Genomic DNA, 24,477 nt, shown 5'->3' on the forward strand with positions numbered 1-24,477 from the left:
TTACTTAGATATTTATTTAAAGGAATACTGACTTTGATTTTACTCCTGAAAAATTCTTAATTCTAGTTATTTCTATCTACGCCATAAAGACTCGCTGGCAGCTACGGGATGCAAACTGACGCTGGGACAATCAGCAAATCTTACAGAGCTACTTTCCTCGGGTTTGTATTTTCAAACAAACAACCTTTCAATTACAAACGTTTCTGGCTCAGCGGGTCGGGAAATGGTCGGGAGTGAACGGTGGGGATACAACCGTTAACTGAAGCCTTTAAAACCTTTTCAGTCAGAGACCAGGTGAGACTGGCCTTCGTGGCGCCATTTCTAATCCTTGGTCCCACGCACTTCTGTGGAAACGTTGAGATTCCTTCCAGGATTTCCAGCCAATGGCTACAAGTCAGCTCTACCAGCAGCTCCGGGCCAATGGGCAGAAGGCTATCTTTCGACTGGCTTCTACTCCTTCCCAGCCAATCGGAAACGTTCTTCAAATGCCTCTTTCTAAGCTGCGCAGGCTCCGAGGAAGCTGGCTTCACTTCCGGGCGGCTGCCGGAGGCGGCTCCGCTTGTTGCCATAGCGACCGTTTTACGTTATGTGGTTTGTAGCTTTCAGCCTGGTGACTGCGGAGACTGCTGGAGCACATCGTTCCCCTGTCCTCTCGGTTCCCTGCGGCCGAAAGGCCTGCTAGGATTCGGGGATCTGGCCTAGGCTTCCGCGGCGCCCCGCGGGGGCGGAATGGCCGCGGAAGAAGAGGACGAGGTGGAATGGGTGGTGGAGAGCATCGCGGGGTTCCTGCGGGGCCCGGACTGGTCCATCCCCATCTTGGACTTCGTGGAGCAGAAATGTGAAGGTAAAATACGAATCTCAAATCGTCAGTCCTTGCTCACGTCTCTCACACCAACAACCTCTCCACACACCGCCTCTCATCTCCTCGATCTCCCCTCCTGTCAACCAGGTTTAGAGCTGGATTTTTAGGATGTGTTGCTGTCACCGCGCCTGTCTTTTCCACGGTAATGAAAAGGGGGACGACATACCTCTCCCCCCTCGGCCCAAGCACGCATTCGAAAAACATTAGACTTTAATCCTGTGTTGGGTCTACTCCATCTTGCACCTTTCTGCCTTGGGCAGGTGACTGTGGGTTTCTTCCTTCATCAGCTTCCCCAGTGACTTGGGAGGAGAGATGTCAGTTCGCTTCTGAGTTCCTTCTGATTCCAACTGTTGGCCAAAAAGTGGGTGGGAGAGGGGTATGTGATTACTCTGGTAGGCCCAGAGCCGGTAATCTCGGTGGCCTGTATTCCCTTTTTTGAGCTCTCTCTCTCGGTTATACCAAACATGGAGGGTATCTTCCAATAAATGAAGTATGTAGACGTGGCATAACGTTCCCTGTAAGGAAAGAGTACCTCTAGGTTCTGATCAGTTCACGCTTTGGAGCTCTGCATTCAGTTCTTGGAGATAATTTGGAGCCCATTAATGGAAAAGGAAGCAGAAGCGATGTCATAAGAGTAATTTCAGGCTGTTGTGGTTGTTTAGCTGGCCAAGACCTTAAGGGTAGTAATATCCATTAATCGTTCGAACGTCTGTCGTATGTTGGAGGGATTAGACTTATTTTTTTTTAAGGTTCAATAGGCTAGAGCTAGCGTCCGTGGGCACAAGCTAGAGGTAGACAAATTTCTGTGAAGGAAGTGCTTCATAACAGGTAGTATCCTGGATACATTCGCCTGTCTCAGAAGATAATGAGTTCTCCAGGCCTTAGCAATGTTTGAATGAATCTGATAGCACCTTAATGGAGTTACTACAGAGAGGAATTCAACTGTCAAATGGTTGGTTATCATGAATGATCTGTTAAGAATCCTTTCAACCCTAAGTTTCCATGAATCTGGTAAAGATGAAATTTACTTTGACCACTGAGTCTTTTCATTACATTCTCATTGCCATGAGCAACATTCAAATAGTATTTACTAGGTATTGTTCTTGCAGGTAATTTTTAAAAGAAGTTCAAAATAACTTTTATTTCTGCTCTATTAAAGAATTTAAAACGCTATTCTGAGACTGAGGAAGCATGTGGTGTTCTGATCTCCTTTAGGAGAAAAAAGAAATTATGTCACCTTTTGATTCCACTTATCCCACTGAACCTAAATGCTGAAATAGCAAAAAAAAAAAAAAAAAAAAAAAAATTCTATCCCCCAACTTTAAAAGTGGCTGCATCTCAGTTATAACACACCTGATTGTGTAATTTTAAAGGGAAATAGTAATCTTCAGACTTGTAAACATGTAATGTAGTAATTTGGTTTCAAAATTATCTGAAAACAGGTTTATTAGCTGCTATATTGCATAGTATGCCCAGTGCTATGTAGAATAGATGCCAAGAGAAATGGAAGTAACATTTCAGTGGCACTTGAAATAATAGTGTTTATATTTCACTGACTTTGGTTTGTCAATGTGGTATTCTTCACCTTAGGTAATTTAAAAATTAGTTTTGTATAACTTTGTAAATATCAGCATTTATTTCAACATTTATTGAGTGTCTTTGAGCCAGAAATTGAGGTTAGAAAAGTTAATAAAACAAATCTTTGTCCTTGAGAAGTTTATAATTTGGTAGGGAAGGCAATGGAATTTAAGTGTAAAGTGACCAGATGTTATTATAAAGGTGGACATATGGTGCTGTGTATTCAAATAGTTCTGAGGAAAGAATCTAAATAGCCAAGGGAGTTGGGAGTGAGTAGCAGATCATGGTGGAGAAGGCAATGGCACCCCACTCTAGCGTTCTTGCCTGGAGAATCCCAGGGACGGGGGAGCCTGGTGGGCTGCTGTCTATGGGGTCGCACAGTCGGACACGACTGAAGTGATTTAGCAGCAGCAGCAGATCATGGTGAATGTGCCTCTTGCAGTCTTTTGAAGAATGGTTGGGAGAAGAGGTATTGGGTAAAGGCAAAGAGATCCAAGAAGGGCTTGAGCAAAGACCTGGGGCTTTGAAGCACCTTCTATGTTTTTACATTTGTCCACATTCCAAGTAATTGTGTCCTGTTACGAGGGCAAAATTTGGGTTTTGGAGTGGTGGGAGATGAGACTTGGGATCCAGTCTTGAAGAGTTTTGTCTGGGATTCTAAGCATTTTATACTTATTCTCTAGGCAAAGAACTGAAGCGTTTTAAATAGAAAATTACTGATGTTAGTTTTGTATTTTATAAAGAATGGGGGAATTTTTTTTAAAGGTGGCTTATGGTTTACAGTTCATGAATTTGTCTTTTCCTTGATCACATTGTAGCTTTTTGAAGGAATATATATCTTTCTAATATACATTTTCACACATATGATCATTGAGTAAACATTCGTTTTTATTCATTTTTGTTTCATTATTGATCTATATGTAATAAAGAAAGAGTCAGTTTCAGTAAAATTTGGATCAGCAAAATTCCAATATGGTAAAATAATCTGGAACCTGTTGTGAAAGGAATTATTTAGAAACTTACCAATAATGTTCCATTTAAAGTTTGTAAAGAAATTGTTGCCTTGTATTATTGATTGAAAAGTGGCAAATTAGTGTTCCTCTCCCATATGAAGTAGCTCTTAGGTACGGAAAAAAACTTGTTTACAATTAATTATTATTATTTTTTTAATCCCAAGAATTTTAAAGTGGAAGAGCCAGTTTACAAGAATGAGTGTTCTATTTGTAAGTTCTATTTGTGGAGCTGACTTTCATATTTAATGAAATTTTTTTTACACTATGCAATATTTTTCTTTTAAATTTAGTTTTTGATGATGAAGAAGAGAGCAAATTGACTTATACAGAGATTCATCAGGAATATAAAGAACTAGTGAGTATTTTTAAACTGATTTTAAATATAATTTGAATAATATTAATTCAATCTGTTCTGAATTTTAAAAATAGACTTGTCCATTTAAATTCCTTAAAAAATTTTAGTCTACCTTAGTAGTGCTCTCAGTTGCATCAGACCCCAGGGGTTCTCTGTGCATTTCCTCCATAAGACTCTGGAATGTAAGGAATAGATTTAGGACAACTATTTTAAGGGATCTTGCATCTGATCTTTAAATTTTATTCCTGTTCTTCTGCTGGTATATCCAGGGGAGTGTTCATTATTAATTTAGCCATGTTGTCTTGAGATTTTAAGAAATGCCTCTGGGTAGCACAAGGATTATACCACATCAAACTTCATAATCCTGACTTCAGTTATTTCTGGTAGAGGAAATAAAATTTCATTTGATTCTCTGCGAAGATTTTCACTTTTAGTTGTTTGGGGTTTTTTTGGTGAAAAAGATTGTCACTGCCATATAATATAATTTTATGTAGATTAATCATTGCAAGCAAGCATTTGATTATACTTTTCTAAACTCAATATAAAAACTCATTTGGAATCTTTCAATGTAAATTGTAAAAGTTAAACTTTTTTTTTTAGGTTGAAAAGCTGTTAGAAACTTACCTTAAAGAAATTGGAATTAATGAAGATCAGTTTCAAGAAGCATGTACTTCTCCTCTTGCAAAGACCCGTACATCACAGGTTTTTGTGTTTTTTCTGCTAATATATAATTTTAACAAAAATGCCCAGGATTCCACTTAGATTTGCTATGTTTGATTGTCAAAATATAATATTCTAGAGACTGTAAGAGTGAAAAGCCAATTTAACACATATGGATTCTTTCTTTATAACTACCTTGCAAAAAGATAATTTGAAGCATTAATAAACTGATGCTATTAAAAAAGAACTTCCTGTCAGAACTATAATAGATCACAGGCTTTATGCAAAAAAATTTATTTATATAGGTCTCTAATGGTTTTGCAGTTGCCCCTTTTTTAATCTTAGTAGATACACAGTACATGGTTCCTGGGGTTTTCTTCTGTTGGAACTAATTTTATTGTCGCATTTGTTCTGCAGTGCTGAATTGAAGTAGGTTTTAGGTATATTTGTAACTAATATTTACTGGGAGTTCATGGTAGCTGCTGTTTTAAGCACTTGACATATATTATTTCATTGAATCTTCCTAACAGTCCTTAAGAAATTGGTACTATTTATTTTACTTTGTTAGAATTGAGAAAACTATTGCACATATATATTAAGGAACTGGTACACAGTCTACAACTAAAGTAACAAAGCCAGAATATCAGTTCAGGCTCCGAGATTGAGTATAGAGATATGTTATTACTACCCAAATAGCCTTCTCAAAGAGTTACTTTAACTTTTCATCTTCTTCCAAATTAACTATAATTCCTTAGTAAGATGATAGGATTATATAGGATGTGATCTCAAATTATCATTTTCAGCCTCCCGCTGTCATTCTGTAGTGCATTACATACTATAGTAATTCTGGCTGCTTGTTTTTGTAAGCATCGGTGCACCTGGCTTTGCTCATGGTGGTCCCTTAACCGGGAATCCTCAGCCCCCATCTTCTCACCACTCCATCCTTTCCTTCCCCAGAGAAACCCATCTCTCATCATGGCCTGCTGCAGTGCAACTTTCCTAATATCTCTAGTCAGACCAGTACTCATTCTACCCCGCTGAGCACTTTTACATTTTCAATTCAGTTTAATTGTCTTGAATTAAAGTTTTTTACAAGTCTATTTACCTTGAGGAATTTATTGAAAATTATTAATTAGTATTTAGATTTCTTTCAAGGTATTGGTATTTGTTTTATTTTTCTTGTATTTCCAGAATATTTTCTTCTTTGGTTAATATTTGTCAACCTCTTAATTAAGCTATTATGAATGAATCTGAAATACTTTGTGAAAAAAGATGTTCATAGTAATAGTAGTCACATCCATCTTTTGTTTTCATCATCAGAATAACTTGTGAATGAAGACATTCAGAATTTTAAAATACTGTTTCAGATCAAAAGTAACATATCTTTCTGCTTTGTTCTGTTACATAACACCTTTTGATTTGGAGTTGGTTCGTAGTACAGTCTTGTTATGTACAAGCATGGAAACCTTCTGACACAGACAGACTTGGATTTGAGCTTAGATCTTTTGATTACTTTCATTTATCATGGACAAAGTTGTTTTACAGTATTCCTGTCTTGTCTATTCCGATTCTCAGTTTGAACATCTGTAAAACAGGGATAGTATCTACTTTGAAAGGTTTTTGTGAAATTTGAGCAAAAATGTTCATAAAACATTTAGCACAATACCTGACACATATAAAGTGGTCTATAAATGGAAGCATCTTGTAATTAATGGTAGCTATTTTGGTGGTTGATTAGCAGGGTGCTAATTAGGCCAGGGTCATGTATTCAATCCCCATGTGGACTAGTTAGCTTTATTCTCTTCTGGAGCAAACTTAGCCCCAGATACTAGGGGCAGTATGACTGAATGAGCACAAGCCCATCTCCAATAACCAGAAAAACAGCCCAAAGCCTGCTAGTTACTGATTTACAGCAATAATCTAATCTTTGTAAATAAAGATCAGAATGCTGATTCCATTATGCTAATTTAGAGTGCTTATAAGGAATTCAAGAAACCAGTTGTTTGCCCAGGGTAGTTTAGGAGGTACTTTTTCTGTTTTGGTCTGTTTGGTTTGATTTTTATTTTTATAAACAGTTGCTCGCTCCCCTCTCATTGAACTGTACTGCTAAAGATGACTTGCAAAATTCTTTTCGCCTGGTTTGGTCACCATTAGTCCTAGACCACTGGTCCTGGCATTCTTGTATATTAAAATCAGCAGGCGTTGTAAGGCGTGCATCAGATGAAGATGTCTGGTTTAAAAAAACAACCTTTTTTTTTTTCTTTCCTTCCTTCCTTTCTCTTCCTCTCCTCTTCTCTCCTCTCTTCTCCCCTCCTCTTTCCACCCTTTCCATCCTTCCTCTCCCATCCTCTCAACTCTCCTCTCCTTCTCTTTCTTCTCCATACAGCTTGTGGGATTTTAGTTCTCCTACTAGGGATCAAACCTGGGCCTTCTCTGGTGGAAACACAGAGTCTTCACCATTGGCCTGCCAGGGAAGTCTCAACAACAGACTTTTTAAGAGCATGTTTTCCTGTCATACGTGTGTAGCTTCTCAAAAAATGCTCATAAATTAAGATACCTTTCTAAAGAGTTCAGAAAAATATGATAATAGAATGCATATTGAGATATTATTTCAGTTGTGTTCAGTTGATTTTGTAATTTTATGGTGTTTTCAACTGAAATAGGCAAAAATGGCTTTTTTCATTGCTTGTAATTTTTTTTGGTGAGGATAGAGCTCATCACTGATTTCTATATATAGCAGGAGCCAGGGATGACTGTATGGCAAGAGACAAAGTATTTTTTGTTTTTGCTTTTCACTTGATTTACTTTGACTTTTGTAAATTAGAAATTAATGCTTTCAGAAACATTTGTCTTCTAATGTTAATTTGGGAAAATTATTCTTTTTTTTCCCAATAACTTGTATCACTAAAATGATTACATGTATGGTATAACTTTCATTTTCTAAAAACACACATTGGATAATTAATAATATTTTGTCTGATGGCTCATAAGATTTTAATAGTTTTTTTTTAGAGCAGTTTTATGTTTACAGAAAGTTGAGCAGTTAATGTAGTATCGTCTCTTTTTATTAAAGTCTTTCATTAGTGTAGTATATTTGTTGATGAGCCAGTATTGATATATGATTATTAAGTAAAGTCCATAGTTTATATAAAGGTTCACTCTTTGTGTTGTACAGTTGATTTTGACAAATACATAATGTCATATATCCATCATTACAGTATCACACAAAATAGTTTCGCTGCCTTAAAAATCTCATGTGTTCCACATATTCATCTTTTCCATCTTTGCACCAAACCTCTGGCAACTGCTGTTCATTTTATTGTCTGTATAGTTTGGCTTTTTCCAGGATATTATGTAATTGAAATCATAAAGTATATAGCTTTTTCAGACTGACTTCTTTCACTAAGGAATATGAATTTAAGTTTTTTCATTGTTTGATAGTTCTTTTCTTTTTATTGCTAAATAATATTCCATTTTATGGATGTACCACATTTTGAAGGTGGTATATAACCTTTGGAAGGATATTTTGGTGCATTCCAGTCTTTGGCAAATTTGAATAAAGTCACTATAGCTATTCATATTCAGGCTTTTTTGTGGATGTAAATTTTTCATCTCATTTGGGTAAATACCTAGGAGCAAGACTGCTAGATCATATGTTAAGATTCACTTTTAATTTTGTAAGAAACTGCCAGACTCTCTTCTAAAGTAGCTATATCATTTTACATTTTTACCAGCAATGAATGGAAGCTCCTGTTGCTCCATGTCTTCAGTAACACATGATATTGTCAGGTTTTTGGATTTTAGACATTCTAATAGATATGTAGTGATATCATTGTTTTCTTCTGCCCATTTTTAAATTGAGTTATTTATTTTCTAATTGTTGGGTTGTAAGAGTTTTTTGTATATTTTTGATACAAATCTTTATCAGGTGTGTTTTGCAAATATTTCACAAAATATTCTCCTGTGGCTTTTCTCTTCATTCTGTTAACAATGTCTTTCACAAATTAGAAGTCTTTTTATTTTAGTGAAGTCTGATGTATTGATTCTTTCATTGTTTATGGTTTTGATATTTTATCTTAAGAAGTCATTGCCAAAAGCCAAGGTTAGCTAGATTTTTTTCTATGCTATCTTTCAAAGTTTTGTTTTTACGTTTAAATCTATGATCCATTTTAAGTTAATTTTGGTGAAAGGTGTAAGGTCAGTGTTTAGATTCCTTTTTTTCCATGTAGATGTCAGTTGTTCTAGCAGCATTTGCTAGAAACATGACCCTTTCTTCATTGGATTGCCTTTGTTCCTTTGTCAAAAATCAGTTGACTATGTTTTTGTTGATCAATTTTCAGGTTCTATTTGGTTTCATTAATCCTTTGTCTGTTCTTTCACCAATATCATACTGTCTTGATTATTGCAGTTTATAGTAAATCTTGAAGTCATGTAGTGTCAGTCCTCTGACTTTGATGTTTATCAATTTTGTGTGACTGTTCTGGGTCTTTTACCTTTCCATGTACATTTAAAAATCAGTTTGTTGATATCCACAATTGCTGAGATTCTGATTGGGGTTGCATGAATCTACAGATAAAATTTGGGAGAAATGACATGTTAACAATGTTGAGTCTTCTTATTTATTACATGGAATAGATCTCCATTTTTTTAGATCTTTGATTTCTTTCATAAGAATTTTTTAATTTTCCTCATATAGATCTTGTGCATATTTTGTTACATTTATTCTTAAGTATTCCTAAGTACTTTTTTGTAGTGCAAATGTATTTTTTATTTCAAATTCCAATTGTTTTTTATTTCAAATTCCAATTGTTGATTGCTTTGTTGTTTTTTATTTCAAATTCCAATTGTTGATTGCTTTGTTGTTGTTTAGTCACTCGGTTGTGTCCGACTCTTCGCGACCCATGGACTGCAGCACGCCAGGCTTCTCTGTCCATCACCATGTCCCAGAGCTTGCTCAAACTCATGTCCATTGAGTCAGTGATGCCATCCAACCATCTCATCCTCTGTCATTCCCTTCTCATGGCTTCAATCTTTCTCAGCATCAGGTGGCCAAAGTATTGGAGCTTTAGCTTCAGCATCAGTCCTTCCAGTGAATATTCAGGGTTGATTTCCTTTGGAATTGACTGGTTTGATCTCTTTTGCTATCCAAGGGACTCTCAAGAGTCTTCTCCAACACCACTGTTCGAAAGCATCAATTCTTCAGTGCTTAGCCTTCTCTTGGTCCACTCTCACATCCATATATGACTACTGGAAAAACCATAGCTTTGACTAGACAGACCTTTGTCAGCAAAGTATTGTCTCTGCTTTTTAATGTATGTTGTCTCGATTGGTCGTAGCTTTTCTTCCAAGGAACAAGCATCTTTTAATTTCATGGCTGTAGTCACCATCTGCAGTGATTTTGGAGCCCAAGAAAATAAAATCTTTCACTGTTTCCATTGTTTCCCCATCTATCTGCCATGAAGTGATGGGACCAGATTTCATAGTTATACTTTTTTACCCCTTAGTCCTTTGAATCAATAGAAAGACTTTCACATCATTTCTATAGGCTATGCTATTGAATTTCTGCAAATAAATAATCATTATTCTTTTAAGAAGTAAAAGGAATCTATAGCTTTTCTTTGAAGTTCCATCTTTATTTGTATAGAATTGTAAGGATTGTATAAAATTCTTTAAGTGTTTGATAGAATTCATCATTGACCCCGGCTGGGCCTGGTGCTTTTTGTTTTGGAAGATTACTAATTATTGATTCCATTTCTTTAATAGATATAGACTTATTCAGATTGTCTGTTTCTTGTGTGAGTTTTAGCAGGTTGTGTTTTTTAAGAAATTGGTCCATTTCATCTGGATTATCAAATTTGTAGTCATAGAGATGTTCATAAAATTCCTTTATTACCTTTTTAGTGTCCATGGGATCTGTAGTGTCCCCTTTTGCATTTCTGATATTTTTAAATTTATGTCTTTTTTTGTGTGTCTCACGTCCTGACATTTGGAACCTCCCTGACCAGGGATTGAACCAACGCCTCCTGAAATGGAAGCACAAAGTCTGAACTACTGGACAACCAGGGAATTCTACACACCCCCCCCTACTTGTTTTTTTTAAACTTAACCTGGCCAGAGGTTTCTCAGTTTTATTTGTTTTTTAAATAATCAGCTTTTAGTTTTGTTGATTTTCTCTATTGATTTTCTGTTTTCCAATTTCATTGATTTGTTCTCTAATTTCTGTTATTTCCTTTCTTTGGATTTAATTTGCTCTTTTTTTAGTTCCTAAGGTGGAAGCTTTGATTGTTGATGTTGATTATTTCTTCTTTCCTAATATATGCTTCAATGCTTTAAATTTCCTTCTAAGCACTAACTTTTGCTACACCCCACACATTTTTGATAAGTTGTATTTTCATTTAGTTAGAAATATTTTTAGAGGTTCTCTTAAGACTACTTCTTTGATCCATGTGCTGTTTTAAAGTGTGTTTCTTAATCTCCCAAGTATGTTAGGTTTTTCTAGCTGTTGTTCTGTTACTGTTTTCTAGTTTAATTCTGTTGGGTCTGAGAGTCTCCTCTATATGACTCCTGTTCTTTTAAGTTTATTAAGGTGTGTTTTATGGCCTGAAATGTTGTCTATTTTGGTGAATGTTCCATGTGAACTTGAAGAGAATGTATTTTTCTGTTGTTGGAAAAATGTCAATTTGATCTAGTTGATGGAAGGTGCTGTTCAGTTCAATTATTTCTTTGTTGATTTTCTGCCAGCAGATTCTGTCCGTTATTGAAGTTTCCACCTATAGTAGTGAATTCATCCGTTTCTTCTTGTGGTTCTATTAATAGAGTAGCATAAATGCATGAAATCACTTGTAACTTTAGGCTAAGTATGAACATGTTTGGAGGTTTTTAAAACTCACTTAAGTCAGATTCTGAAAGACTCAATGTTCATATTTTTGTCAATGTGCTTTTCTCAAACATATATGACACCACATTTATTTATTTATACCATTTATCTCATAGTCTTCTTTCAAAGTAGTTTGACATTTCAATTAATTTACAGGATACTTAAGATTGTTTTTGTTTTTAAACCACTTGCTAGCTTTTTGGAGTAACTCCTGTATTTAGTTCCTCTAATTACCCTTATTGGAAGCTCTTAGGCAAAGGATGATCCATTTCCTTGGACCAGAATAGCCCAATTGTTGTACAGTTAGGTTTAGTACAGTTTGATATTTAATCAAAAGGCCCAGAACAATTACTATAGGACTTTTTAGTTAAAAAAAAAATGCTTTCTTGCACTGCTGAATTCTAATACCCAGCCAGAAAGTTACTATATTTCCTTCATTCTCAAATGAAAATTTTCTATCATAAATATCTCTTCAATGAAAATGCATTTTGTAATTGATGGCATGTTATAATTTAATTGATAGGGTTTTTTCCTTTTCTTATTGGTACATGAAATAATGGTTTATTTTGCTGATTATTGAGTCTTAGAATTGACAAGTGTTAGTGTTAGTCGCTCAGTTGTGCGCAGACTCTCTGCAATCCCATGGAATGTAATCCAGGATACTCCGTCCATGGAATTCTCCAGACAAGACTGCTGGAGTGGGTTGCCATTATTGTTGTTATTATTATGCTAATTTGCAGGTGAAGAAGCTAATGCCCAGAAGCCTAAATGATGTATACAGAATCAAACAGCTAACATATGGTTAAGCTCAAAGTAGCTTTTGATATCAGGGGCTTATTTTTTTCCCCCATTGTATCAATAGTTCTCAAACTTAAATGTTATAAGAATTATCTGGGGAGATACATGGGTACCCTTTGTCCAGAAATTTAGATTAATTATGTCTAGGGTAGGGCTCAGGAACATGCATTTAATAGTCCTTCTTTCCTGCATTTCTTAGAAGGGTTAAAAATACCCTTTGAGAAGCCCTGCATTATATGTTTAAGGATCAGCTCAAATGCAGACTTGCTGATAGCTCTAGCTGACACAATGCCATCAGCAGCAGCGCCCTTCAAGTGTTTGTCAGTGATGAGGATAGAGAACTTGATATTACTGATAAGTCTAAGAAGACCAAGAACAATGTTATGTGGTTGTATAATCCCACAAAGGTTCCCTGGCAGATCAGATATACTAACTCTATTACACAGGCTGGCTACAGTTGTCTTTATTTAAATATTTTTTATTTTTAAAGGAAATTTAAAAATTATTTTTTAAATTGGGGTTTAGTTACTTTACATGGCTGTGTCAGTTTCTGCTATATAGTGAAGTGAATCGACCATAATGTGTACATACATCTATCCCCTCTTTTTCTGGATTTCCTTCCCATTTAGGTCACCACAGAGCACCACAGAGTTCCCTGTGCTATATAGTAGTCTCTCACTGGTCTATTTTATACTGCACTTGTCTTTAATACTGCTCAATGGGCTATAACTTTCGGGTAAACACCAATGAAGCCTGTTTGCCGGCCCCTGCCCTTGGCCTTTTGAACAGTATATGTGAATTTAAAGGACTAGAAACTTTCTTTTTTTTCCTACAGTTGACTCCTTGTAAATGTCACTACTTTTGCACTTTATTTTGTTTGACTGTATTGCTTTTGTCTGGAATGTGAGCTGGTTGCTGCTGGAGCGACTCCTTCCTCTTTGCTTAGCACTCTTTGATGGAACATTTGTTGCGATGTGTCTTTGACATTATCACTGCTGCCTACCTGGTGAACAGTAGCACACCCTTGGTTGCCTCTGTGTGATTCCTGTGGTCGGCTTTTTCATGAATGTCATGTAAAGCTTGAAATAAGGTTTAGTAAGGTGAATAAGGTCTGAGTGTTTTCTTCTGGGTTTTCATGCATTTCAAAGCTTATTCTCCTTACTGATTGGCTTGGGAATTTGTTTGCTTTTTTATATAATAATAGTTCTTTGTAGTTCTGTGTAGCTAAAGGAGTGTTAATTTGGGTGCTCTAGGGTAGATGAGGAGGACATGACAACCCACTCCAGTATTCTTGCCTAGAGAATCCCCATGGACAGAGGAGCCTGGCAGGCTACAGCCTATGGGGTTGCAAACAGTTGGACACTACTGAGTGACTAAGCACAGCACAGTGCAGGGTAGATACTGTTATTGTTTCTTAATTTATTACACTTAAGTTTCATCTAGAAAAAGATTTCACATAATTTCTGTCTCTTCCATGAAACTTTTTGCCTATAGGACTACTCCTGTTGTGTTCTCACATTATTCCTACCACATTACGCTTATTTTCCAGACTCCCATTTTTTTGGCATTTCACTCAGTTCAGTGTCTCAGTCATGTCTGACTCTTTGCGACCCCATGGACTGCAGCATGCCAGGCTTCCCTATGCATTACCAACTCCTGGAGCTTGCTCAAACTCATGTCTGTTGAGTCAGTGATGACATCTGACCATCTCATCCTCTGTTATCCCCTTCTCCTTGTGCCTTCAGTCTTTCCCAGCATCAGAGTCTTTTCCACTGTCAGCTCTTCGCATCAGTTGGCCAAAGTATTGGAGCTTCAGCTTCAGCATCAGTCCTTCCAATGAATATTCAGGACTGATTTCTTTTAGGATTGATTGGTTTGATCTCCTTGCAGTCCAAGGGACTCTCAAGAGTCTTCTCCAACACCACAGTTCAAAAGCATCATTTCTTCAGCACTCAGCTTTCTTTGTAGTCCAACTCTCACATCCATACACGACTACTGGAAAAACCATAGCTTTGATTAGACGGACCTTTGTTGGTAAAGTAATATCTCTGCTTTTTAATATTTGCTATCTCAGTCAGCTTTTCTTCCAAGGAGCAAATGTCTTTTAATTTCATGGTTGCAGTCACCATCTTCAGTGATTTTGGAGCCCAAGAAAATAAAGTCTTTCACTGTTTCCCCATCTATTTGCCATGAAGTGAATTTTGGCATTTATTCTTATTTAATTTGGCAGTTTTATTAATTAAAGGATTATTTGCACTTACTGCTTTATCACTAAACAGTAAATTTCAGGTGGTTGTTGTTTAGTCACTAAGTTGTGTCCGATTCTTTTGTGACCCCATGGATTGTAGCCACCAGGCTCCTCTGTCCATGGGATTTTCCAGGCAAAAATACTGGAGTGGGTTGCCATTTCCTCCTCCAGGAGATCTTCCTGACCCAGGGACTGAACCCACATCTCCTGGATTGGCAGGAGGATTCTGTACCACTGAGCCACCAGGGAAGCCCCAAATTTCAGATTGACAGAGTCTAAACCAAATAGTTATCATTATTTTGACTGAAAAACAGATTTGTATACTGAAGTGGTAACTTTAAAAGAGTAAGACTCATTCCTGTGTTGTTTATCAGCGTTGCTCAGCACTGGCTCATTTGGAAAATGTGTCTTGTGTGCCCCAGCCTTGTGGGGGTGGGAGGGGTTGGAAGATCAGCCTCTTGAGAACCCTACTTTAAAGGCTTTTAGAAAAAAATCTTAAAATTGTCCTTTTGAGTCATCTAGTCATAAATAATAATGCAGCATTCTTGAATTTAATGCACTTTTTGCAGTGGAAATGATTTGAGTGTGTGGGAAATAGTTCTGTAACTTCCTGACTTCTTTCCACAGGCCATTTTGCAACCTGTATTGGCAGCAGAAGATTTTACTATCTTTAAAGCAATGATGGTCGAGAAAAATACTGAAATGCAGCTGCAAGCCATTCGAATAATTCAAGAGAGAAATGGTAAAAGGTTGAATTTAGAAATCTAAGTGCTAAGTGCATTTTGTTTTGGTGTTAGTTTTAACTAATATGATCTTAACGTTGCTGTTTTGTATAAATTTATTTCAAGTTTGAAAATCTAAGACTGACTTAAGAGATACTAGAGTGTAAACTTCCTGATAACTGATTGGTTGAAATCTCAAAGAAAGCAGAGCAGAATTTGATTTAACGTTTTAGGTTTCAGAGAGCTCAGTTTTTCTGCTCAGCCATCATGTTTATGAAAGTCAGTATTTTTGCGTGGTCACAGTTACAGTTACTGTTGAATGTACAGTTACTTTTTCCCTCCTGGCTTATCGAAGACAGTGGTTCTAAAGCTTTAGTGAGCAATTAGAAGCAGTTGAGGGGTTGTTGAAACCCATGCCTGTGTCCCAGTTTCTGACTCAGTAGGTCTGGAGTGGGGCCTAGTACTTCGTATTTTTAACAAGTTCCTAGCTGATGCTGAAGCTGCTGGTCTTGGGGTGGCACTGAGAACTAGGACAGTGGGCAGATAGCATTATGCCACCATAAGGCTGAAGAGGAAACAGCCCACAGTCCTGGTGACCACCTTTAGCTTTATCCTTTCCTTAATTCTCTACCTGAACTCAGTTTTTTCCTAGCTCTTCCTGCTTTTCTTCCCTTCCTGTGTACTTGAATTCTACTTGACATCTTGATTCAAAACATCAGAGTTTCTAACCATACTTCTTGTTACTGTACTATCTCTTTTTCAACCCAGATGCATATCTAAGTTTCCCATTTCGGACTCTAGTGACCTTAATACCTGTGTGTTCCTTTGCTTAATAGATTGCCACAGATATTCCTTATCATGCCTATATACTCTCTAATGGTTTGGCAGTGGGGCCTTTTCTTTGCTTATTTCTTGAGCATATTAGAGCTATAGTTTAGTTGTACTATTTGCTTTTAAGGGTCTGGCATATGCAGCAATAGGGCTTCTGTTGTTACGTGGCAAACATTAGATTGTTGGAGGGTCTGTTGTGGGTTAGACTGTTGTGGGTTCTCCTCTCATTTGCCTGAAGTGAGTAAAGACCATACCCCTAGAGCCAACCACCATCATATCTATTCTCTAAAATGCATTTCACAGCAGGAAAGACTGTTGCACATGATGTGGAGATAATACCACCCTAACCCTGAACAATGCATGACATTGAACTGCAGCTTTTGTGTAAAGTTTGGAAAACAGTCTCTTTCTCTTTGTTTCTCTACCATGGTTTGCTTCATATGATCCTTTTCTCTTGTGTTTTCCTGCAACTATGCTTTTTATTCTGACCTATAGGATAGAGAATCTGAATAATTACTTTATGTTATTTCACATTGCTTTAGGGGACCTTTTGATAAAAGAAATAGGAAACTTGATAATGGCACTCTGCAGTCTTTAGAATTTAACTGGAAACAAGGAAATTTTAATTAAAAGAGAACAGGTAACCATAGCTTGTATCAGCTGGGTACCTCAAGTTGCCATTAGCAAAATACCTCAGAGAAAATGGCCTAAGCAATAAGAAATTGTCATCTCACAGAACCAGAAGTAGAGGAAGGGAAGGAAGACAGACAGGTCCAGGCTTGGTTCATTTGGTGGGGCTCAGTGATGTTTTCAAGGACCTTGACACTCTTCCACTTTTACTCTGCCGTTCTCAGGATCTTCTTTCATGATTGCACTCGAGCGTCATTGAGTGTACACTCAACAATATCTCTTGAAGAAAAGCAATGCTTCTTCCTGTACATCTCCTTTTATAAGCAAGACAACATGTTCATAGAAGCCCCTTAGGAATTTTCCTCTCAGGTCCTATTGGTCAGGATTGGATTCACATGGCTTTATAAACCCTCTGGCAGGGGGAAATGAGACCATGGTGATTGGCTTAAATCATGACTCACTCTTGTGGGGTGGGGCTGGGCCCTGCCTCTAAGTACTTGGCTGCCTGGTAGCTGCACACAGATGGCTTCTATTAGCAAGGGAGGACCAGGGGAATGATGTGGAATGCTGCTGCAGTCAAACTGCAGGGTGGGACAGTTTGCTTACATTTAAACATAAACTAATACTTAGTTTCTGCCACAGAATTTTTAATACTTGTATTTAAGTATCTCACTTAACATAAATCCAGGGGAAAGTACCTTAGAACAAAGTTGATTATACTCAAAACTGCAGACTGTTTGTGTGAGAAAAATTCAAAGGCTCTAGGAATTCTGGTTGTATCTTATCAAAGAATTTGGGACAAGTGCAAATCAGAGCAATATTTTGATGGTTTTGAAGTATTGCACACTGTTGTTTTATTCTTTCCTTAGTTTTTAAAATTTTCCTTAGATCAGTAGGAGAATACTAATTATGTAGCTTTTGACTAAGCAAAAATGCACTTAAGATCAGTGGGTTATATAGAAGTCAGTTTTCTGGTTGTGATACTATACTACAGTTTTCAAAGATGTTTCACTGAGGGAACCTGGGTAAAGAGTGCATAGCATCTCTCTGTATTATTTCTTACAACTGCATGTGAATCTGCAATTATCTCAAAATGAAAAGTTTAATTTAAAATGTACTTCAACATCAAGGGCATTAGAATAATAAAGCTACTTTAATTTAGAACAGATCCAAAATCCCATCATCATATATGGATAAAGAAATGAAAGGTAAAAATTAGGGGATATACTGTTAATGTTTTGGGAATATACTAATTACAGATAAAAGCAGAACACTTATTATCATCTACCTGCTTATCAGGAAGATATAGGTAATAAAGTAAATTAAACCAATACTTAAAATTACTTGCCATAAATTGTTCTGCCTTGGGCTAAAGTTGGTACTGCTCTAGTTTATAGTTATTAGCCCAATATCTGAATAGAAGGTCTGAGAGCAGAGACTGTTTTATTCATCTTTATATTCCCCTTAAGTGCTTAGCACCATGCTTTTTTGCATGTAGTAAGCAGGGCTCTTTTGGTAGCATATGTTGTAGTATGAATGAAGAGTGTTAACATGCTGTTTCAATTAACAAAGTATTTTATATATTGCTTTGTAAACTCTTTTCCCTTTTAAATAATACTTCTGAGAGCATAGTTTCATTATTAGGAGCTTGTTAATTTCATTGTGTATGTCCTGTGTAGTATATGATTATGGAAGACAATAGATTATATTAATTAATTTCTATTATCATATTATTATTATTTTAAACAGACAATACATGGCTACCAAGAGTCATTTCTAGGTAAAGTTGTGAGGTTTTTTGTTTTGTTTTGTTTTGTTTGTGGAGCTGATTCCTTAAAAGAAGAAAAAGTTAAAAAGACCATAGTTAAAAAGATAAAATATAATAGCATAAAACATTTTTTTTAAGTGATAGATCTTAATAAACTACTTTGTACTTCTTGATGAACTAGAATAGTGAGAAATAAAATGTTTTCAGTTGAGTTGATATTCTCCTGTGTGATCTCTGGTTTTGAACAGGTGTATTACCTGACTGCTTAACAGATGGTTCTGATGTGGTCAGTGACCTTGAACAGGAAGAGATGAAAATCCTGAAAGAAGTTCTTAGGTATCCTCTTTAATTATTTGAATGGATCATTAATAACATTGCGATATGATCTGTACGTAAACTTTTTACCCAAAAAATACTGTGAACTAGTAAAATATCTAAATTCTTTCCTAAAGATCATGAACATGATTTATCACTTTATTTGTTATAACTATGTATGTATTGGCTTCCCTGGTGGCTCAGAGGTTAAAGCATCTGCCTGCAATGCGGGAGACCTGGGTTTGATCCCTGGGTGGGGAAGAGCCCCTGGAGAAGGAAATGGCAACCCACTCCAGTATTCCTGCCTGGAGAATCCCATGGACGGAGGAGCCTGGTGGGGTACAGTCCACAGGGTTGCAAAGAGTTGGACACGACTGAGTGACTTCACTCACTCATGTATGTATTACATTTCTTAATAGACACATCAGCCCAAATGGGAGGGTCTTCTTCCACTCACATCATGGGCCTAGGAAACTAGCCATCAATTGAAACAAGGTACGGTAGATGCAGTCTGATGCTTGGAAGGGCTGTTGTGGCCTGAGCTGAGCAGGAGACCGCATGGCTTCTGGATCTTGGTATTAGAGGAGGCTCATGACAGGTGTCTCATGGTAGAAGGCTGGACATCCAGGCTCCACAGACCAAATAGCTGACTACTTGCACCTCTTATATATGGGCTTCCCTTGTGGCTCAGCTGGTAAAGAATCTGCCTGCAATGTGGGAGACCTGGGTTCAATCCCTGGGTTTGGAAGATCCCCTAGAGAAGGGAAAGGCTACCCACTCCAGTGTTCTGGCCTGGAGAATTCCATGGACTGTATAGTTCATAGGGTTGCAAAGAGTTGGACATGACTGAGCGACTTTCACTTTCTTATCTATTATGTGTTTGTCAGACAAATGCCTGGCATGGAATGTGCAGTCCAGTAAAGGGGATTTTTTTTTTTACCCCTAAAGCCTGTTGTCCCCTGACCTCTATGGGAGTTTGAGAAGGGAGGGGCAATTGCAGCATGTAATATTTAAGTCTATGGGGATGTATAGGTTTAAGGCAAAAGGATTCCTACAGCTGCTGTGTCCCCTGCAGAGTGGAACCTTGGCCTTCAGGGGCCCTGGCTCTGCATTCTAACCACATACGTGACAATCTTCAAGCATCCTGTGGTCCTCCCACCTTCCCAACTTGTCCACAGTTCCAAAGCAGGAGGGAGGTGGTTAGGAGGGTGGGCCTAGTGGGAGTTTGTGGCAGGAGCTCTAGGATTTAGTCCTTCATTTCAGGGGATTTGCGTGAGTGTGGGGAGGGAGGCAAATGTGTGGCTGAACCTAGGCCTTTCCTGCCAAGTCCTCCTTTCCTGCGTGCCAGGTGAGGGCATATAGGAGCCTGAGACAACACAGAGAGCTTTGAGTTTACAGACTGGAAGAGTTCAGGATATTCGGTAGTTGGTTTAGAAGACTGGTAGTTTTGACTTATACTGGTTGCTTCTGTTGGTTGATTGGTAGTTTGAAACCTGGTCAGTATTATACTTCTAGATTTTATTTTCTGTAGGCTTTTGGTGGGGGTGTGCTACTGTATAAACAGTGGAACTTAGTTATGGACATGTAAGAGAGCTGACTTGGCTATTTTCCTAAATCAGATGGCCTTTGTGAGCAGTTTACAAAGCTGATAAGGCTTTGGTGTAAGGGCATCAGGAGAGCTTTGTGATAGCTCATCTGCCATGGAAAAACTAAAATGAGGAGAGAAATGGATCTTATCAGGGGACATGTAACTGATCTGTCTAAAGTAAGAGATCAGAATCCATATTCATGGAATTTGCCATTCAGATTTGGGTTTAGAATTTCAAACCTGTTGAATTTTGTTCAGCCAGAAGTCCTTCACACAGGATATGAGTAAACCTGTGTTTTGTGTAGCTAACCATATTATGCTGTTTATGTCTGTGTATGTCTTTCTCAGTTGATTGTAAGCTGCTTTAAGTGAAGCCTGATTATTTCCATCTTTGTTTCCAAAATTCTTTGCATATATTGTACGCTTTGGTTAGTATGTTGCTTGTTGAATATTTGTTCTTTGACCAAAAGAGAAAGTTTACTTTTCTACTTTATTTTTGTGTATTTCAGAAAATCAAAAGAGGAGTATGACCAGGAGGAAGAAAGGAAGAGAAAAAAGCAGGTGCCTATAAAACATACTCATATAATAGACGTATTTCATTGCTGTTATCCCTTAAGTTCACACCTAGGATTTCTGTTAAAGTTTAAGCTTAGGTGAAATGACACAGTTCCTCAGAGTATTCATATTTTCTTGGTGGTTCTGAGCATTTATACTTCTTTATTCACTTTATAATTTGTCCAATGACCTGCCTTTTAAATTCTCAGTAAAGAATGAGATTATTCACTCCAAAAAAACTTAATACTATTCATATTTGGGGGAATTTTTAATAGAAATTCCCGTTAATTTTATGAATAAAAGAAGATTAAGAAAATATTTGACTTCCCCACTTGCTTTGATTCCTTTACTGTTTTGAAACAGCAGCTGCAGTTACTATTGAGGGTCCCCTGTAGACTTTAACGCTGCCAGCTTGAAGCAGAATGACTCAGTTTCACATTTCCTGGTGTACTGTTCTTTCATTAAAAACGGTTTCCCTAAAGTGCCTAATTTTTCCTAAGGAAAAATTAAACATGTATCTGGTTGAGGTGAAGGAAACTAACATTTATTTTTTCCTCCCCCCTTTTCTAGCTGCCTCTCTTTCCACATTTTCCCAAATCTCCCCGGAGAGGGAAAACTAATATAAACTAATTCTCAGTCACTTGATAGTCATTTTCCTTTTTTTTCCTCAATCACTGTGATTCATGCTTGTATCGTTTACTGTCTTTGAAAAAACCTATTTTACTCCAAGGTACCCAATGAAGAGCAGAAGAGAGATTTTTAGGATTTACTGGGGATTTATTTCTTTTTGACTAACTATCCTTTCAGTAAGTGGAGGTGAAATTCATAGATAATACTATTTTTTAATATAAGAATATAGAACAGAAACTATTCAGAACTGTTATCAGTAGACAGTAGTATTGGGAATTCCCTGGTGGCCCAGGGATTTGAACTTAGTGCTTTCACTGCTGTGGGCCTAGGTTCTATCCCTCGTTGGGGAATTAAGATCCTGCAAGCTGCGTGATGTGGCCAGGAAAAAAAAAGAAGAAGAAGACAGTCTTAACTTTCTGATTTATAAATAAACTATATCAGGATTCTTGAATAATAATATGTTTTAGGGTCATATGCTTTTTTTTTAGACTTTTTTTAACGGAAATTTTCAAACACACAAAAGTAGAGCTGATAATAATTTCAGTCCTTGTGTTTCCATCACTCAGCATATATAGAAACTTATGACGCAGGTATCCATGAATTACCTAAAAAGTTACATGCGATTGGATTTTCCTATTTTTATGGAAAAATGAATTATTTTACATAGTTCTTTCCAAGATTTAAGTGATTTCTTTGGTTTAAATGCAGCATCTTATTTTAGAAATGGGGAAATATAGGCATACCTGAGAGATGTGAGTTTGGTTCTAGACTACTGCAATAAAGTGAAGATAATAATACAATAAATCACAAATGTATTTTGGTTTCTGAGCACATATAAAAGTTAGTTTACACTAAACTGTAGTCTTTTAATTGTGCAATGGCATTATGTCTAAAAATTATGTACATATCTTTATTAAAAATTATTTTATTTCTAAAAAATGCTGACCATCATCTGAGCCTTTGGCGAGTTGTAATTTTTTTGCTGGTGGAAGGTCCTGCCTCTGTGCTGATGGCTGCTGACTGACCAGGGTGGTGGCTGCTGAAGGTTGGGATGGTTGTGGCAGTTTCTTAAAATAAGACAACAGTGAAGTTTGCTGCAGTATTTAACTCTTCCTTTCATGAACAATCTCACTGTAGCATGAAGTGCTGTTTGATTGTATTTTACCCACAGTAGAACTTCTTTCAGTTTTGGAGTCAGTCTTCTCAAACCTGGCTGCTACTTTTATCAACTAAATTTGTGTAATGTTCTAAATCCTTTGTTGTCATTTCAACAGCATCTTCCCTGGGAGCAGATTGCCTCAGGCAACCATTTTCTTTGCTTACACATAAGAAGCAACTCCCTGACACTTTAAAATTTTGTCATGAAATTATAGCTATTCAGGCACACCTTCAGGCTCCAATTCTAATTCTGGTTCTCCTGCTGTTTCGTCCACATCTGTAATTACTTCCTGCACTGAAGTCTTGAACTCCTCTTAAGTCATCCATGAGGAGTAGAATCAACTTCTTCCAAACTCCTGTTAATGTTGTTATTTCTACCTCTTCCCAATGAATCACAGAGGTTGTTAATGGCATCTAAACTGGTAAATTCTCTCCAGAAGGTTTGCAATTGCCTTTTCTCAGATCCATGAGAGGAATCACTATCTATGGCCTCTGTAGCCTTATGAAATACATTTCTTAAAGAATAAGGCTTGAAAGTTGAAATTGCTCCTTGATCCATGAGCTGTGTGTTGTTGTTGTTCAGTTGCTCAGTTGTATCTGACTCTTTGTGACCCCATGGACTGCAGCACACCAGGTCTTCCTGTCCTTCACCACCTCCCAGAGCTTGCTCAAACTCACATTCTTTGAGTTGGTGATGCCATACAACCATCTCATCCTCTGTCATCCCCTTCTCCTCCTCTCTCCAATCTTTCCCAGCATCAGAGTTTTTTCCAGTGAGTTGGCTCTTTGCCTCAGGTGGCCAAAGTATTAGAGCTTCAGCATTGGCATCATGAGCTGTGTAGCAGACATGAAAACAACTTGAATCTTGTACCTCTCCGTCAGAGCTCTTGGATGTCCAGGTGCACTGTCAATGAGTAGTAATATTTTGTATGGAATCTTTTTTTCTTTTTTGGAGGAGTAGGTCTCAACAGTGGGCTTCAGATATTTAGTAAACCATGTTGTTAACAGATGTGTTATCATCTAGGCTTTGTTGTTCCACTGATAAAGCACAGGGAGAGTAGATTTACCATAGTTCTTAAGGGCCTTGAGAAATCTGTATGTAGGTCGGGAAGCAACAGTTAGAACTGGACATGGAACAACAAACTGCTTGCAAATAGGAAAAGCAGTGTGTCAAGGCTGTATATTGTTACCCTGCTTATTTAACTTACATGCAGAGTACATCATAAGAAACGCTGGGCTGGATGAAGCACAAGCTGGAATCAAGATTGCCAGGAGAAATATCAATAACCTCAGATATGCAGATGACACCACCCTTATGGCAGAAAGTGAAGAAGAACTAAAGAGCCTCTTGATGAAAGTGAAAGAGGAGAGGAAAAAGTTGGCTTAAAGCTCAACATTCAGAAAACTAAGATCATGGCATCAGGTCCCATCACTTCATGGCAAATAGATGGGGAAACAAAACAAAACAACAAAAAGATGGGGAAACAGTGTCAGACTTTATTTTTTGGGGCTCCAAAATCACTGCAGATGGTGATTGCAGCCATGAAGTTAAAAGACGCTTACTCCTTGGAAGAAAAGTTATGACCAACCTAGACAGCGTATTAAAAAGCAGAGACATTACTTTGTCAACAAAGGTCCATCTAGTCAAGGCTGTGGTTTTTCCAGAGGTTATGTATGGATGTGATAGTTGGACTATAAAGAAAGCTGAGTACCAAAGAATTTATGCTTTTGACCTGTGGTGTTGGAGAAGACTCTTGAAAGTCCCTTGAACTGCAAAGAGATCCAACCAGTCCATCCTAAAGGAGATCAGTCCTGAGTGTTCATTGGAAGGACTGATGTTGAAGCTGAAACTCCAATACTTTGGCCACCTGATGCGAAGAGCTGACTCA

At 37.4% G+C, this 24,477-nt stretch overlaps 1 protein-coding gene across 3 annotated transcripts in view; it reads left to right on the top strand.

The window, feature by feature from the left end:
- The first annotated feature begins 512 nt into the window (after positions 1–512).
- CFAP36 (cilia and flagella associated protein 36) overlaps positions 513–24,477 on the top strand; it is a 29,965-nt gene continuing 6,000 nt past the window's right edge. For all 3 annotated transcript variants that reach the window (XM_061432420.1, XM_061432421.1, XM_061432422.1), the window contains exons 1-6: positions 513–844; positions 3,744–3,808; positions 4,409–4,510; positions 15,019–15,133; positions 18,591–18,678; positions 20,755–20,806. In XM_061432420.1, the coding sequence (XP_061288404.1) occupies positions 730–844; positions 3,744–3,808; positions 4,409–4,510; positions 15,019–15,133; positions 18,591–18,678; positions 20,755–20,806 (537 nt within the window). In that variant the 5' untranslated portion in view covers positions 513–729. The remainder of the gene's footprint in view (positions 845–3,743; positions 3,809–4,408; positions 4,511–15,018; positions 15,134–18,590; positions 18,679–20,754; positions 20,807–24,477) is intronic.

The sequence above is a fragment of the Bos javanicus genome, chromosome 11 (assembly GCF_032452875.1).
Source record: "Bos javanicus breed banteng chromosome 11, ARS-OSU_banteng_1.0, whole genome shotgun sequence".
Lineage (NCBI taxonomy): Eukaryota > Metazoa > Chordata > Mammalia > Artiodactyla > Bovidae > Bos > Bos javanicus.